Source organism: Balearica regulorum, chromosome 11, assembly GCF_011004875.1.
Source record: "Balearica regulorum gibbericeps isolate bBalReg1 chromosome 11, bBalReg1.pri, whole genome shotgun sequence".
Taxonomy (NCBI): Eukaryota; Metazoa; Chordata; class Aves; order Gruiformes; family Gruidae; genus Balearica; species Balearica regulorum.
Window position 1 is genome coordinate 3776562 of NC_046194.1, and position 18597 is coordinate 3795158.

At 38.0% G+C, this 18597-nt stretch overlaps 1 protein-coding gene across 2 annotated transcripts in view; it reads left to right on the top strand.

Annotated features, from left to right (window-relative positions):
• The window catches only part of KLHL4 (kelch like family member 4), an 88188-nt gene that overhangs the window by 26852 nt on the left and 42739 nt on the right, over nt 1–18597 (top strand). Inside the window, exon 1 of one of the 2 annotated variants that reach the window (XM_010301821.2) lies at nt 17576–18577. The exons of the other annotated variant lie outside the window; for it this stretch is intronic. Within the exon in view, the coding sequence (XP_010300123.2) occupies nt 18156–18577 (422 nt within the window). The 5' untranslated portion in view covers nt 17576–18155. Of the gene's footprint in view, nt 1–17575; nt 18578–18597 lie in introns of those variants that run through there. 2 annotated transcript variants of the gene reach the window in all.

Consider the following 18597-nt stretch of genomic DNA (forward strand, 5'->3'; position numbering starts at 1 on the left):
GCATTTTAGAAAATAGTCTCATTACTGATGTAATCAGCTGCCAATGTCTCTCTGACATTCTATAGCAATGATTTTTTTCTTCTTTTTTTACAAATACACAAATTATACACAGTATATTAGTACACACATAAATTACACAGTATATAAGTACTGCAGAGAGGTACATTTCCCAAAGGAAACAAATATGTTCTAACCTTGGAGATGCTATGTTACAAGTTTAACAATAGATTATTATTTCTTTTTCACTACAAGCATGAAATAATACCTACTTTACTTTCATGGTCCTGATCATAAGACAGTGAAAATACATCTCAGAACCACTACAGCTACCCTTAACGTAGTTAGTTATCTACCAGAATCATTTGAATAGTTGATGAAAACACCCAAAGCTTTGAGCTTCTGCTCTTTCACAGCTCAGACTGACTTTAAATGAGGGTGTTTACAGAATTGTGTTTCCTGTTGGCATCAGCCATCTACGAAGGCACATACTCAGCCTGACAAGCTTGCATGACATTCTTCCATTTGACTAAAAAATGACTGAACATGTGGTTCTTATAATGAGAGATATTTACCCAGACAAATTTATTGGCAACAAGTTTTTCTGAAATACAAAATTGTATTACGCAAATATATACTAGTCAAAGAAAAGCTAGGTAAAATTATTTGAGTATCTTATTTTAAGAGTAAAGTTTAAGTAGCTTAACAGTTGTGCTAATCTGTTCTGGTCCATTGCATTATTTTCTAGAAAATCAAATATCCTCTGCCCAAAAAGCCTTCCACTGACGTCACCCTTCCCCATGCCATGATCACAGTGTATTGATGAGACAGAAATATTGCATTACTTTCTTTTGAGATTTTTTTCTACTCAGGGGTGTGTTCTTGCTAGGTATTGGTTACCCAGGGAAATAGAATGGAGAAAGATTGGCTTTGGCACGTAAACATGGATTGGGAGCGCGGACACTTTTTGGTATTGTCAGTATGTTACCTGTCCCCAGGTACTTCTTTCCTGGGTGGTACACTTACATGGACATGGACAATGGTCAGGTCAAATTAATTACTGAGGCAATCTGCTCTCTGGTCCCTGCTGTAAGGACAGAAGAATCACGTATAGCATAAAGGTAATTTACATATTGTAAAGCAAAGACATTAGCATGTTACTTTTCTAAGAAATCCTGAAAAGATTTCTGAAGAGGTTCCTAGAACCTTAGACTGAAGACACTGAAAAAATACCTAGTACATATTATCATTGCAAATTTTAGACCAATACTGTGATATTTTTGTTAGAAAAATTGCAATTTTTTATACAGGTTGCTTTTGCTTATTAGGAATTGAATTATTTCTTATCTGTAGCTGCATAAACTCACAAACCTGATTTTGTACCTCTGCAAGGAGACAAGTGAGAAATTGAAATCTACCCCAAATACTTGAAAATGACAGGAAGTATGGAAGTGTCTTGTTCCCTTTACTTTTAGGCTGATAAAACAGAGCAAAATATAGTCTATAGTTGTTGAATACATAGGAAGCTTATTTCTCTCCACCCAAAAATGCTTTCGCAACTGTACGTAAGTAATAAGAGCTGTAAACTAGCCAAGAAAGCAAGTCTGAGATGTACAGTTTTGCAGCATAGCTTCAGTAGCGCAAATAATCACGTGAAACTGTGTATCCCTGACATTTTAAATTACTGTACAACATCTGCAAACCGACAGTCCATGCTAAGTAATTAAGAAATAAGAGATTTCTGGAAAGATTTATGGGTTGGGGAGAACCCACTGAAACCTACTAGGTTTTTTACAGGACTGACAAAGAATAGACCAAACCTAATAACTATACTGGTGGATCATATAATTTCCTGCCTAAAGAATTTTTTAAAAAGTTTTTATATTACATTTATTTGCTTTAAAAACAAGCAATTCAGGACACTGTCTCAAATTCAAAGTGGAACTATTTATATTAGGCTATTAATAGAACTATGTGGATTACATAACACAACACGGGAATTTCCACATATTTGTTCATATTACTCTGGTAAATTGAAGAGGTGGGAAACGTGTGTTCAGCCTAGGGATAAATAATAAAGGAAAAAAATATCAAAACCAGCTTTGAGGAAAGTCAGGAAGATAAGAGAAAATAAAGAATAAAATAAAACTGCCTTGAGCTACAAAAAAGAAAGGAAAGGCTTTAATCATGCTATGGAATTCAGCACTGAATTCTTTATAGGAATGACAGGACAACTGTGCACAAAAATAAAAAAAGAAAGTTTAGTTTGCAGTTAAAGAAAGAAAACATAACTTCAATGCTGTGTCTTTTACAGGGAAATGGATGATCTATTTCAATTACTTTAAAGCTTGCTAAAGAGAACCTAACATAAGGACAATTTTGCACTGACCTGGACTAGGTGCCTGAGATCTTCCCATTTCAGATTATCTCATTAAACATTGAGATTGCAGCTGATCCATTTTACATCATTTTACACTGCTGACAGAGTATTTTAAACAGGCTTCAACAAAGAATCTAATACTTCTTTTTCATTTCTTTTTTTCCAAGCATGCTTTTTAATCCTTGGGCTGAAATTGTTTCAGATCTGTGTCTCACAGCCCCCTGGGGAGGGCCCATGCAGCATTTCCCATGTGTCTCATTCCCACTAGGCAGAGCCCCTTTGCACGGTGACAGCTTCAGGTGCCACACAAACTGCGTCCAATGGTTTGAAAAGTCTCTGAAGTCTGTCATTTAAACCCACATCCCTCCTTCTGAGTCACCTGGGCTGTGTGCTGCACTGCAAAGCTCTCCCTGGGTGTTACGTGCTAATTCCCAAAACCTGGGCTGGGCTGAGTATCAGCAGCAGTTGATGAAAACTAATTAAAATTCCTAAAGACAAGGACAGACCTATTAGTTTTGCCTCATTTCCTCTTTACTTATATATTTTGCTGCTGTGTATCAGTATCATGTGTGAATAATGTCTCCAAACAGTTCCGTGAACAGCTATAAAAACAGTGACACAAAGTAAAGCTTATCCTTAAATATCATTGTAGCAACAAGCAAAACTATTAGTTCCTATATACTGAGAATTCAAATACAGTATTAGTACTAAATATACACTTTGTCCTGCCCAAATACAGCCAGGCAACGAGCTTGCAGTTTGGTTTGCAGGCGGCCATCTCCTACAATAAAGCCTTCATGGAGCTTCTACTAACACGTATAGCTAAGGGTGCAGGTCTTTTGTGGTCTAGCTCTCAGTCTTGCAAAAGCTTATTTGTGCATCTAGTTTAACTAGTTAACTACATGCTGGCAATGCATGATGTTTGGTATAGATAAGTGTTTTTGTGGGATTGCAGAAGCCTCTTTTCCTTACTCCCTGTGGTGGAGGAGCGAGGCCATTACACACCTGCTGCAAAAGGCAAAAAACTAACAGGGCTGCTGCATTTCTACCACATTTGGGCTCCTGATAGGGAATGTTCTTAATGGTGAAGACCCTAAAATCTTTTCTGACTGTGTTTGCCTCCAAACAACTCCCATCACAGGAGTCGCACTGACCCAAACGCTGAAGAGTCACTTCTCGGCAGGGTTACTGCACAGCAGCGCTTTCCCTCCTGCCCTGCCTTGTGCTCCAACTATTGTAGTTATTTCAGGGACTGAAAAAACCCTGAAGTTCTCCCTTTCACCCTCCCCACCGGGTTTCTCTCTGCCACCTCTCCCAGGCTCCCCACATTGCTCCCCGGCGCCATCAGGGCTTGGCAAGGCCCTTCCCCACCCGGGTGTGCCACCGCACAGGCCTGTCCCCACAGGGCCGCCTCAGGCCCAGCCGGGGGGACGGGGGTCCCGCAGCTGCTTGGACCCTCTCAAACAGACTGAAAACACCCAGACAAGTGACACAGAGGCCTCCGCCAGCCCGCGGATCCAGCCCTGCCTTTGTCCGGGTAGCTGCCTCCACCTGCAGGGGCCTGGCAGGGTCCAAATAAGACAAAAATAAGATACTTAAAGAATCTCTCACTTTAGCGTTAGATGAAAAGGCAACTGTAATTTTGCAGGTTGTTGCAGAAAGAAAATAATTCTTATAGCGATGTAAAAAAAATGGCAGAGTAATCGGCACCTTTTTATTAAAGCCTCTTGGACTCTACTAAATCTGTGAAAAGCCTGTGATTAAAGATCCTAATATATAAATGATGTGAATCACACAATGGATTTTTAGAATTTCTGTATTGTTTCCTTTAGAGGATAAAATATGTGTTATTTCAAAGAGGACTATATGTCCAGGTAATACAGCGATGCCTTTTCAGTGGCAAGTACTCGTTGTTATGGAAGTGAGAGGTCTGCAAGCCAGAACGATTAGACTCTGTCAGGCAGAAGAACAATGAAGTGTGTTCCAGCATACAGAAAGCAATTTCAGAGGGGGGAAAAAAAATACCAAAATGGATCAGCAGGAGGAGTTATTAAGCGAGGAGAGGCAAATAGCTTTTCTTTTCCCACTGGTTTCTCCCATAACATTTTCATTAACATGAAACATAAAGTTACAAAATCAAGCATTAAAAAAAAATAATCATCTGTATGTTTCAATAGTTAGCTGAATCTTGTATTTTAGAGTAGTGGAATTTGGTAGGTATATTTTTCCTGTAATTATTAATTCCACATTAATGCCACCACATTCTTTAAAGTCAATTGTATTTTACATTAACATAGTGATAGCATCTAGTATTCCTAAACGTTTACTGTATCAAGAAAGTGTAAAGCCATCAGCTACTCACTAACAAGAGGTAGTACCAGCAACTTAATTTAGGAAACTCAGTAAGCCAAAATGCCAAACACTGTCACTCCAACTGTATCAAGCACCTTAAAGTATGTTTAAAGCAAAGTAAAAGTACCTTATGACGCCTGATGTTAAAACTGAGACCTCAGAATGATTTGATGTAAACAGCCTTTTAAATTGACATAATCAACCAAGAGCATCTCTCTCGTTTGTGACATATGCTAAACTATATTAGTTAGATATTACCAATTTATTTCAGCAGAAGTCCAATTTCAGGAGGCTTGCTAGGCTTAATTTCTTCTAGAACAGCTCTCTGGTAGTGTATTTGAAATATGACTTAATTTATTACAACAGCACTCTCTCTGCTATCTCAAGAATTTCTACTGTTAATGTATGCAGCTGCAAATATTTTCCTTAATCAACGAGAAAAGGGCTACTGTCCATTGCCAAATCTCATCAGTACACATATATCCATCAATGATGGGGTATTTCTGTTCTGCATCTATTTCCACAGTTCAACAACGGACCTTGCAGGAAATGGTGCTACCTGACGTGACCACAGAAGCACCAGAAATTCCTGCTGACCAATACAGGAATGCAGAGTTGCTGTCTTCCAGACATGCACGATAGACTATCTGCATCTCACTCAAACACCCCAAACTGAGCTGGAAACTTAAAATGGAATTAACATTTTTGACTTAAGGACTGCTTGCCTACAGCCTTTAATACAGAAACTCTGATTGTTACACCTACAGAAAATCCTCTCACATCATTGCTGTTTGGGATGGCACAAGTCACAGTGAAATGCATGTTCAAGATTGAGAGATATGGGACTGGATCAAATAAGACTATTGATGAAGTTTTGAAAAAAATTAAGACAGCATAATCTACACTACATCAAGAGCTGCTATGCGCCATCACACCCCTGTCCTAGTCTGCAACTGGATTTTCCACCCATTTTATGCTAAATAATCAGATTAAATATGTTGGGTTCTGTTCTTCTGTTTCTCTTTCAGCAGGCTGTATTTCTTTCTTCCTTTGAGAATCTGTCATTAATAGGCTTTGCCTCAGAATATTGTATGTTACATTCAGTAATCTATGCTTTCTGGAAGTTTCATGTTATTCTTCTCTTCCTGAAATTTGCTACCACTTGCAAATTTGATCACTGTGTGGTTTAGTACCTTTTTATTATTAATGAATACATATGAAGATAAAACATACTATATTTTACTATCCATTCTCCAGTTTTCATCTTATGATACAGTACTCATTATATACAACATCTATGGTTTTTCCCCAGAAAATATGAAAGCATTGACTAAAAATTTCTTACACACCAAAAAATAGATACTGAGCCTCTCTATTCTAAAAATTGCAAACATGACAGAACCAAAGTGTTTTTCATGACAAGGACAGGACTTGGATGGTTTAAATGTGGTTTTGTGTTTTTATATTCTGGGCTGACATCACATAGTAAAAGTGCAGCCTCAAGGCATCTTGGAAGCTGACAACAGCTAAAGCCAGGCTGAACAACAATAATATTGCGATGTGGATCTGTATGGCTTTTTATCAAAGTAAAAACTGAGTTATTGTGTGCTTCTACAGGTGACATGACCAAAAGGATGGTGTTAGGATGCTGGGGGACAGTTTGCTGACAACGGTATTGGTTTACAGCACTTTTTCAGATGACCTTTGACTGGGATGCTTGTAATCTTATGATTTTAAAAAGTATTCTGTCCCTTGCATTCTTATGGCATCGCAAAGGAGAGATCAAACATCTGGGAAAACTGGTAGGAAAACTGATGACAACTGGGAGGGAAACTGAAGGTGGAAAAAAGGTTGATGGATCATTATGCTACAAAAGCCCAACAGTAACAGCCTCAAACTTATCTGCCTTACTTGTAAAAAATTGCGTGTTTCCCTGTGTTAATCTAAAGGTAAACCAGATGGTATACCAGAATGCCTGTTTCCACACTTCTAGATACAACAAGCCAGCTTGTGTGAACTCGAGTACATATCTGTGTTCAAATCAATATGTGTACTGCACATTAGATAAGTCATTAAGGAGAAAGACTTGAAGTGACTGCCTCAAACCTCTCAAACACCTCCCCCAAGGCAGGTCATTTTTCCATGAATAATCGAAGACGTCTGTAACCTCTGATGTCAGTGATTCAGAGGAGATGCATGGCCACATGTTCTAAGGATTTTTTATTGACATATATAGCACCTTTCATGAGCCTCAGAAGACATTTGTGGGATTAAAAACTAAATGCAGCTAAGAATCATTATATTCTACAATGCACAAAAATACAACTGCCTCAAGGGCCTCCCTCTCTTGAAATTAAAGGCAGCACTTACCACTTTTTAAGAGACAATGGACAAGAGTCACATTCAAAAACTTACCAGACAAGACTGACCTTGGGCGTAAGTCCTTATTCTGTCAAGGCTTTGAGACGGCATGTGATAGACACCTATACTGACAAGTGTCAAATCTAAATACCAGGTTTTGTTGAGGGTATGCCAGATCCTTTCCCTACTCTTTAATATCCAATGATAATAATTGGTGGATAAACAAGGGTTGCTATTATCAGTGAATAAGCAGAAAATTCAAGTATTTTCTACATGAACATAACTATCATGGTCCTTTTACAATTATGGGATATATGTCATCATACGCTAAGAATCAATGCTTGTTTTGATACAGTTGGTACATGTAATAAATGAAATCAAAAGTTGCATCTACCATTCTACTACTTACTAGGTAGAGTAGTAGCCATCTATTACTCGGCACCGATTAGACCACATATGGAATACTGCTGAGTATCGCACACCCCACCACCCCCCAACAGCACAAGAAATTGATAAACCGAAGTGAGTTCAGCAGAGGGTCATCAAGATGGTTGGGGGCTGAAGCATTTGCCCAAAGAGTAAAGGCTGAGGGAACCCAGCTTGTTCAGCCTGGAGAAGAGACAGTTTCAGCAGCCTCCCAGTGCCTACAGGAAGGTCATCAAGAAGACTGGGCTAGGCTCTTCAGAGAGCATGGCAGGAGGAGGAAAGACATCAGGCAGTGGGCATAAATTAAAACAAGGGAGGTTCAGACCCATTATAAAAAAGCTTTTCCACTCTTAGGAGAGTCAAGCATTGAAGCGGGTTTCCCAGAAGTGTTCTGATGTCTCCATCCCAGAGATTTTCAAGACAAAAGTAGATAAAACCTTGAGTAACCTGCTCCGACCTCATACCTGGTCCTGTGTTGATCAGGAAGTTGGGACAGAGAGCTCCTGAGATCCCTTTCAACCAGAATTATTCTATGACACTAGGAAAAAAAGGTAAGGATATGCTTTTCTGTGATACAGCTTATTATAGATTTACATAAAAACTGTAAATGGTACTGTTTAGAATATCCCCATAGCTCTAAACACCACATTTTCACAATCATGTTGTGTAGGTAATTGTTTTCCCTTTTGATTGAAGATTATAAGTAAATGAAAAAGCAGTGCAGAGATAAGTTGATGGCATCTAATGAAGAAACAATGCAGACATACTTGCATTTGCTTCAGTTTCTGTTTGTAATAACTGCTTTTGTAAATTGGCAACAGTACTATCAAGAAGGAGAATGTCATCTCTCAGTAAAACAGAATTAAAACATACAACACTTTGTATTTCACAGCCTATAGCTAAATTTCAAATTGCTTGGTTAGGATATTTTTTTTTTTACATGAACAGTAATGAAGACAAACTATATTTAGAGCATAGCCACCTACCTAGTGTTCAAGGTTATTGCAATATGGGACTAACAAGTTAATTCATGCATGCATCCTGCCAATAACCTGTTCAGATCTGTTTTCTTACAATAGAAAGGCTTACCTTACTTCAAACTCTATAAAAAATACTCTTGCAGAGGATAATTAAGGACCAGGAGAAAAGAACGAAAATAATTTGTTCTGGAGTACTTGAACTAGTAGGATACTTCAAGAATAAGCAAACAAACAAAAGTGCAATTGAAAAATAAAAAAACCCCAAAACCCGACAGACCCTTTCTGGCTCAACAGTAGATACAGTAGGATTCAACTTTGCACTTGTTTCTAGGAGGTGTGACATTTCTGTGCTACTTGGAGTTAACAGGGGAAAAGGGATGTTTCCTGCATTTCTAAAACACAAGACATTTTCCCAAGTACTCTGTGAAGTTTCCAGAAAACAACATATAAAATACTAAATCAGTTATACTGAAAACAAAAACATGCTGTCTTCTCGCACTACAAAGATGTGGCATGTTATATGGAGATTTTAGTGATGTCAACACATTCCTTTGATGGGCTCTTATTAACTACTAAGTAGCAGGAAGGGTTGGTTTTATTTGGTTTTATTTGGTTTATTTTAGAGGTCAATAGAGGCAACAAGACATCTTACACAAACTACATTTGCAGGTCAAGCTTGTGGTAATGTTTGTAATAAGAAAAAATGAGTTTGAGAAAGAAGCGTTACAACTTAAAGAGATGAACTTTCAAGACACTGAGTTCTTCCAGAAAGCAGCCTATTAGTAGCAGACTAATGCTAGAAGTTATACTGAAACAGGTAGTAACTAGTGAGAGATTCAAATGAATAAAGCTACTTGCTTGAAATCTTTTGAGATGAAGGATTTAGAATATTGCATGTGATATTATATTCTACACATATAAAATTGATATTAGAATAATATAGAATAATTTTATTGAATCCTCTGACCAAAAAGAAGAGAGACTTCTGAACTGAACTTGGATTACTGATGATGGCTTTTACTACCTCCTCGGTTCCTTGAGAGAGATTATCCTTACATTATTTGCAGTAGCTATATTTTGATACATTTGTATCAGCTTTATGCTAATTATAACGAATTTTGATTGTCAAGATCCTGTTCTTTTTTCATTTAGGACCTTGCTTAGCATACAGTAACACTGTCAACATTAGTTTTAATGTATATAGTTTATATTGACTGTCTATGAAGTGACAGATCAATTAGTAGGTTGTTGATCTTGAAGCCATAAATGGTGCATGTCATATTTATATCTGAGCTTCCCACTGACTGGTAACAGCACATATGTCACAATGTCTTTTTACATTGTGTTCTCAGTTGGTAAATGACCATACTTACTGGCAGTAGGAAACTAATTGTAAAAAATTAGTTTCCCCTCATGTCTTCTCCTTCTTTTTTGAAATCCAGTTTAAGATTTTTCTATTACAAATACAATGATTAGTTCTGTATTCAACAGTTTTGATTTGGCATAGAAGAAAATTTTTATGTTTTGAATAGTTTTTCCAATTATAGATAGGTCTAAGATAGGGCTAAGTCTTATTTTCCTTCAACGAAGATCAATAAAATAATATAATTCATTTAAATTGCTGGCAGAACTTAAAAGCAAAGACTTAACCGGCCAGACAAACAATACCCTTAAATAATTAAATTTAGGTTAGTATCTCTGCAGACTACAAAGTCTTGCTCATACTTAATTAGTGAAAATTGAAAACAGAACAATAGAAATTTTTACCTAGTCATACAGTAAAACACCTGTTTCTGAGACATGCAGAACAAAACATTTCCTAAAAATGTAATTTTATCTCTCCAAAGAAAATCAATATTAAGTTTGAAATGTCACCTTGGAAATTTCATAAGGATTTTTTCACCTTGATATATTTAAGTTTATTTTAAAACAAAAGTTGCTTGTTTAACCTGGAAAAATGCTTTCTTAGAAACGGGGTTTTAGAAAGTCAAAATGCACCTATTAGTTTTCTACTCTATATATTATGGTTTGCAAAGCACCATTTGTACATGCAAAACTACAGATCGCTCTGCTAATCCTTTTTGATAGTTGGGAGTGTTACTCTTCGTAAGGGGCAGATTTTCTAGAAGAGTAGTAGTTCTATATAATTTCTCTTCATAAAAATTCCATGAGTTTATACATGCGCTATATCAGGAAAGTCTGCAGTCTTCAGAAGTAGCCAGGGAAGGAGCTGGCTTCTGAAGACTGAAAAACAGTCAGAAAAAGACAGAAAACTGCCTCCAGCACACCTCGTTTCAAACTCTCATACCAGCTGGCAGAGATTTAGAACAGCCACTGCTTCAGCAGAGGGGAAATGACTTCGCAGAAGGGCTGTGTTACAGCTGTACCACATACCTGCAGACGGAAAAGATGGAAGCTGCAACCTAGCAGTGTGTTTACAGGACCGTTTTCCTTGTTACTGTTGGACAGGGTAAGAATCGCAAAATCACAGGATGGATGAGGTTGGACGGGACTTCTGGAGGTCAGCTGGTCTGTAGTAAACCTTTAGGGAAAAGTTAGACAAGATTTTCTAAACTGAACAGTATATTTAACTGTTCAACATAATAGCACTTAAATAACTGGGCTTTGGAAAGTCCTATGTTTCTGCTGCTCAGATCTCTAAAACAAGGCATCCAGAATAAGTAATAATTGTGCAAAATCCTGGCCTTAACCCTTTGGCACCATTCTTCATTATTCAAATCTGTTGGCAATTATCTTCTTTCTCTCATGTGCCTCAGTTCCTGACAGAAAAGAATAGGTATATTTTAATGGGTTGAAAAGACTTGTTAGCTTGGGCAATTGATTTAATATTTTTGTATACAGAAGACCATATAAATGGTGAGATTCCACACTCAATAAATTCATAATTATTATGAAGTTTTTCTGCCTCTTCCATTTTAAGATGTTGTATTGTGATACTTGATTTTACGAGTACATAATGAAGTAATTAACGTAACAATTGCCTTTTCTTGAGCACAACAGAAAAAAGAAATCAAGAAAAACTTCTCAAATTTTACAAAATATTATAAAAATCAGTAAGAAATACTTTTATACTTTGCATCTATCCATGTTTTTCCTTTCTTTTGTACCTTGTTCTTGACCTGTGACAGGAGTTTCTTTTCGAGTCATGCATTTAAGTTTACTTTTGCTGCACCAGTGTCACCACTTCCAAGTCCTTGTTCATGGGACATCCTTCCCTGTTAGCTGTAAAGTGGATATTTGCTATTTCTTATTTCATTCTAATATTCTGGTTTCATTTTGAAGGTGACAATGTTCTTCCTGTTTAGCAGCATCTTAATCAGACTTACTTATAGCAGGCTTACTTCTCACATTCTTTTTCCTTGGATCATGTAGAAATGTTGCGATTTCTTCCACTTTTGGCATACAGCTTTGTAGGTGGGTTGCAATCTGTAGTACAGTTTCCAGTTATTTGAGGAAGCAATTGCGTTTGAATGTGTCAACGCTTTCCCTTAAGTGGATCATCTCTACTGCCTCCTTTAGTAGGAAGTATCAGAAGTAACAAATCAGTTGAAGACAATCAGTGTTTGCTGGGATTCAAAGTTTGCTTTTAAACAGAAGTTGAACTTTCCTGCAGATTTTATATATAGCTGTTTGTTTTTGGGTTTGTCATGTTCCTTTCCATTTAACTTTGACTTCTGTTAACGCTAGTGCTGTGCTATGCAGATGTTTCCTGGCATATCTCTTTTAGAAAGGATGGACTAATGGGAGTTCTCTGGAAGCACTATTTTCAAAACAGTGTAATAAAAATATTCAACTTCTTGTTCTCTTTATCTGGCTTCATATGCAGTGTAAATACACAGGCTGAGTACACAAACTGAAGACCCTGTAGAATACAGTGCTTGGGTAGAGAGCGTGCAGCTTTTTCACATAGGACTTTAGTTACCAACAATCTGCACATATGTAGATCTTATTATGCTGTTTTCCCCAAATGCAAGCACTGTAGAGTATACAGTGTTGATACGAGCTTGTAATTGACTGTTTTAAAAATGTAATGTCAGAATAGACATCAAATATCTCAAAAAATACAAGCAAACATTCTTAACTTTCTGTGCTTAGTTTGCTTTTTTGATTGTGTCATCCAGCTTATGCAGATTTTTTCCTGTTTGGGTCAGTAATTTTGGCATTGAAGACCTCTAGTCCAAAGCTATCCTTGACTTGTATCTAATAAAAACTCCTCATTTTTTCTGGTCTGCCTCACATCCAGCAAATGTCTACTTCATTAGCTCTTGCTAGTAACCTAGTCCTTGCAATATTCCTGACTTCAGAGTCTGCAGATGGTATCTTTCTTGAATTATTCTACAAGGTTAGATGATTCCTTTTTATTATTCTTTGCTAGCCTTGTGGAGGTATTTTTTCTAAGAGGCTTACATAGAATCACAGAATGGTTTGGGTTGGAAGGGACCTTAAAGCCCATCCAGTTCCACCCCCCTGCCATGGCAGGGACACCCTCCACCAGACCAGGTTGCCCAAAGCCCCATCCAACTTGGCCTTGAACACTGCCAGGGATCCAGGGGCAGCCACAGCTTCTCTGGGCAACCTGTGCCAGGGCCTCACCACCCTTGCAGGGAAGAATTTCTTCCTAACATATAATCTAAACTTACCCTCCTTCAGCTTAAAGCCATTAAGTGTACTACCAGCTCAGGGCAAACAGAAAAAGAGTAAGAAATCACTTCCTATGTCTCTTTTGAAAGGAGAATAAACATACATAACTACCTGAATATATTCCACTTGCTTAAATTCTCAAAAAAAAAAAATTTACTAAGTTATTAACCAGAAAATCCAGACATTTTGAAATGCATTAGAAAACTCCTTTCTATAAAATATTTTGGTGGCAGATGAACATGGGAGCCAGCTGTAGCTAAAAGTCGATTTTGAAGCCTATTTAAAACATGATTTCTGACAGAAAGAAAATTCTCAGTTTCTTTTTATAGGTAGTTTATGACAAAAGTGATTTTATAATTTGCTAATTCAAATGTCATATTAGATATTTACACTTGTAATCGTAAAATTATTATAACCACCTATTTAGACTCTTACTATTAATACAGACCTTTCAAATTATCTGGAAGTTCAGCATGTTTATACAAACCTTTTAAAATGATGCCCAATGTCCTGCTAGATGCCAGTCTACCATCATATTTAGTGCGATTTCCTAACCCGATCAAAGATCTTCCCCCAAAGCTTATGCCCACTGAATGCAATAGAGGTTTTTCAGAGAAAAAGGAATTCTTTTTCCTCAAACTACTAGCAAGTCTCCTATGGGATGAACAATTAGAAATCCCCACAACTGCAGGCAGTGATACTTAGCTGTTTTGCTACCAAACCGGAGTTGAGATTTCTAGAAATGGATCTCTTTTTCATAACTGACAACCACATTAGTTTTCCTTGGCTCTACTGTAGCCATTAGATAACTGTCTCAAACGCTCCCTGGCATGTCACACAGTCACAGAATAAGAGGTTGGAAGGGACCTCTGGAGCTCATCTAGGCTGACCACCTGCTCAAAGTCCAGCCAGAGCAGTTACCCAGGACCAAGTCCATTTAGGATCTGATGTTCTCTGAGGAAGGAGATGCCACAGCTTCTCTTGGCAACCTCTTCCCACCTGCTCGTGGGGAGAAAGTTTTTCTCATATCTAACCAGGTGTTCCCATGTTCCACCATGTGCCTGTTGCCTTTAGTCCTGTCACTGGGCACCTCTAAAACAGCCTGGCTCTGTCTTCTCTGTACTCTCCCATTAGGTACCGGAAGGCAGCAATAAGATGTCCCTGAGCCTTTTCTGCATAAGGTTGAACAAATCATATTCTAGCAGCTGCCTCTTATCCATCCTATGCTCTTGGTGGCCCTGGCTAGACTTGCTACAGCCCTAGAAAATCCTGTTTGGAGACTTCTGACTGTGAGGGGGAAAATAATGCTATTATGGTGGATATTGATCTAAATGAAACCAAATGTATTAAATTAGGAATAGTAAAAACAGAAAAAATCGTACAGCTTTTCACATTTAGAAGTTTGAACCCAGTCAGAGATACACCTAAAAATGATAGAGATTTATAAAGAAATCATCAACAAGTAAACATTCACATTGTATTAGTTTTCAAGGGAACTTAGTTTTCTCACCAGAAGATAGATCTAAATGATTAAAAGCAGTTACGTGGCATATATACGTATAAACATGGTGCAGCTTTATGACACATACCTGCTTCTGATCATTTCAGGCCTGAAGTTTTGGATTATCAAATCACTTATGCTGTCCTAGTACAGCACACTGAAATTTTAGCCAGAATGGTAACAAGCTGTGTGAAAAATAATCTACTTATGCCCTACCTGAAACATGTTCCATGCTGACTCAAGCCGACTTTTTGAGCAAGAGAGTCTCTTCAGCAAATGTCCAGTTTCACTATTTTAATTTTAGCTAGATACACTTTACATCTGCCAAAACATGTGCTGAGTTAGTAGGAAACAGAGTAGTTCACAAACAGAAATACTGTTTGTACATTCTCAAGTAAAATTCAAGGAATATGCTTTTGATGATCTCTTGGAGTAAAGGATGACTTCTGCAGAAGGGATTTAAGGAAAGAAAATCAACAGAAGCTTTGTGACATGGTGAAAAAATATGGATTAAATGTTTCAGAGCTGTTGCTAAGAGGAACTGACAGAGCTGCTGAGATAGCTCAATGACCTGATTAAGATAGTAGTGAGAAACCATGTTCTCTGTCCACCTCTACAAGATTTAATCATAAATTATTTTATTAACTTGGTATATAGAGACAGCCTCCTTAAAATAGATCTCAGATTGCCACGTAGGTAATCCTGAGGAATACACATAGATACCACTAAGTCTCATTACTTTTATGAAATTGAAAAGAGTAACATCCATAGGTGTGGATGCTGAAACTGAAAAGTTGAGAAACATTAAACGAAGTATTCTATAGTTGTAATGCAAGAAAAAATACCTGAAACGTTTGTGTCTCCACAAAATTTCAGATTGTTGTACAAGGTGATCATTAAAGTAAGAAAACATCTTACACTGCCTTCTGGACATATAATAATCTCTCTTATTCAATGACCAGCATTTTCATTTATCCGTTCACTCCCTATAAATTCTTTAAAATCCCTGAAGTTTGGGAATAGCTTTTTTATTAGCTTATATTCTTGACATGCTCCAGTTGAACCCTCCTATTAAACTCACAAACAGGCCCTGATATACCTTGTTCTTAATACGACTCCTTAGAAGTTGCACAGGTCTTCTATAGTTTCTATCCATTCCTATAGGACATAAAATGAAGTCTTTTCAAAATATGTTCCTGGTATTCTAACACAGAAATCCTTCTTTCATTTCATTCTCAAGTAAATATTGCAGAACACAGTTTGTCTTAGTGAAGTATTGTTAAATCAAGTATTTACACTTTTATAGGGGATTTGAACCCATTTGAGATGTCCATAAGTGACAACGTGGTAGTCTTTGCTGTTGCGTAAATCACAGCACCAGGAAGAACAGCAGCAGAGCAGAATGGTTCTTGCCTTGGAGCTGCTGAGCACCTCGAGCCTGGTGTCTGAGCGTAAGCCAGCCTTTGCTGGATGTTCAGTTGTGACTTTTAACTGCAGCAGCCAAGGCACATGCGAGTTCTGACAACTGCTGCGAGAACAGTAACCCACAGCAGAGGGCTGGGGTCAGCGGTGGGAGCAACTATGCCAAAGCACTGCAGGAAAGCTTGCCGGGGCTTGTATTTTAGCTCCCACAAATAGTTTATTTTTTCATATAAGAAAGGATTCTTCTCTGCAATCAAATTTTTTCTTGTTCTGTCTGTCATGGACACTTACCCTACTATCAAAATCACATGTTATTGTACATTTGATTGCAATAGCTCAGCCTCAATGTTCTATATAGCAACAAAGATGCATTGGCGAGGTCTGTCAAATATCCTCTTTCCTCAGTGTTCTCCTTTCTGCCTTTTGTGGCCAACTCTTTCTCATAGGTTTTCTTTTGTACAAAGTCTCTTCTTTTCCTCTATGTATCTAAATAGTACAATATCCTGCAACTATTTTACTGTTCTACACTTGTCCTGTAATTTCTCTCACATGAATCCAGTCCCTGATACTGCATATTGTTTGCTTGAATACCATGAATAGGATAGGAGCCTGACAGCCCAGCGTAAAGGCTGGTAATTCCTTAGTCCTATCCTCTCATTTTGCTTTTTCTTTTCAAAACTCTACTTCACATTTCTCTGTTTGCATTATATGCAGCCAAAAAAAAGAGAAAAGCACGCAGATTTTAGTGTTTGAACTCCCATCAGTAGAGTTTAAAAAAAATGAAGAAAAAAAATCATAACACAGAGAAAAAGGAAGTTAATACGGGAAGGGCTGAAGAGGACATGTAAGAAGATGTGCTGGAGAGGGGTACCCACCTTTAGTTCTGAATCCTGTTTTCCTGACTCTGTGTTACAGATTTTTTTATTTCTGCACACTGTTTACAGTTGTATAGATCATCAATAGCAAACTGTGGAGGATATAACATAAAAAAAAATCCAGTCCATTGAATTAATTCCAATTTGCATGTGAAAATACTCTGTGTACGTTATTTGAAAACAGGGATCAGTTCTCACAGTCCTGCCTATTAACAAATGGATGGGAATGAATATATATCATGTACTAAATCTGCTGAAAGCATCTTACAGTGTACACTATCAAAAGAAAGGTGTTTTCTAAAAAAAAAAATAAAAATCACACTCGTTTCGCCATCCGTGAGAAATTAAGAGCAGGATGGCAAAGGGTGTTTACACAGGCACTTAGCCAGGAAACAGTGTGTTTTCCACAGATACAGTCATTCAGGGAGCACATCTCTGATTTTCATGAGCTCCCTCCCTCTGTTCTCATACCTCTGTAATTATATCGAGAAATCTATCTGTGGGTGAGAAAATACATACAGTTCTGCACAATGTATTCAAATGCTGCCTCTCTAGGTAAGTGCTACCACACTGAGGCCATTTGTAGGAATTTTACCCAGCAAGATAAACAAATGCAAACCCCTTAAGGAAACACATGAACTGCAGGACAGTTTCACAGTGAATCGTTACCAAAAACCTGCGTAAGACGACTATAAAAGAATTCTCTATAAATCTTCTGTGAAATGCAGCATTGCTTATTAGCAGGCTTGATGGAAAACCTCGTGAGATAGAAAGTCTTGTCACTTTATTTGTACGTGCTTTCCTGCATCTTAAGTTGCAGCTTAGGATCCCTTAGGATCATGTGAGGCTAGGTTATATATTAGAGAGCTGTGCTATAGTGCTGTGAGTGTGTAAGCCTAGCAGCTGGGTAGTGTTATGGTTGCTGCTTTCCTGTGCTAAGCTGATTTACTTGTTTAAGGTCTGACCTCATCATCCTGTCAGTATGGATTCCCACCTATACAGTTAGCAGCAGCTTAGCATCGGCTTGAAGAGCTTGCAGTATATTAATCAGAAGAGAGAGGGAGAGAGCTACCGGTATTTGTTCTTTTGTTGTCTTTTCTTAAGAAGAGGAGTTGAAACACAAGAGATAACAAAGAATCCATTTCCTTTCTAAAAGAATAGGCTTTTGTCTTTCTTTTTTTTTTTTCCCCTGAAAAAAAATGTCAGTATCTGGAAAGAAGGAGTTTGATGTGAAGCAGATCCTGAGGCTCCGCTGGAGGTGGTTCAGTCACCCCTCGCAAGGCTCCACAGGCACGGGGGGCTGCCATCAGCAGGAAGGATATGAGCACAGAGGGACACCGGTTCAGAACAGGTTGAAGAACCACTCTCGGGACAGAAATGGGCTGAAGAAAAACAGCAGTCCCGTCCACCACAATATACTGGCACCCGTGCCAGGTCCAACGCCAGTGCACCACCGATCTATTCAAACCTGGCATCACCAAAATCTCATAGAACAGCTTCGATCAAATGAGGATATTCCCAAAACAAGCACAGAGGAAAATTGTGTCAAAGAAGATTCAAGTAAAACCACACAGGAGTTGCAGATGATCACAGAAGAAAATTCAGATGAATCTGCAGAGAGGTAGGAGTTTTAAAGTCTGC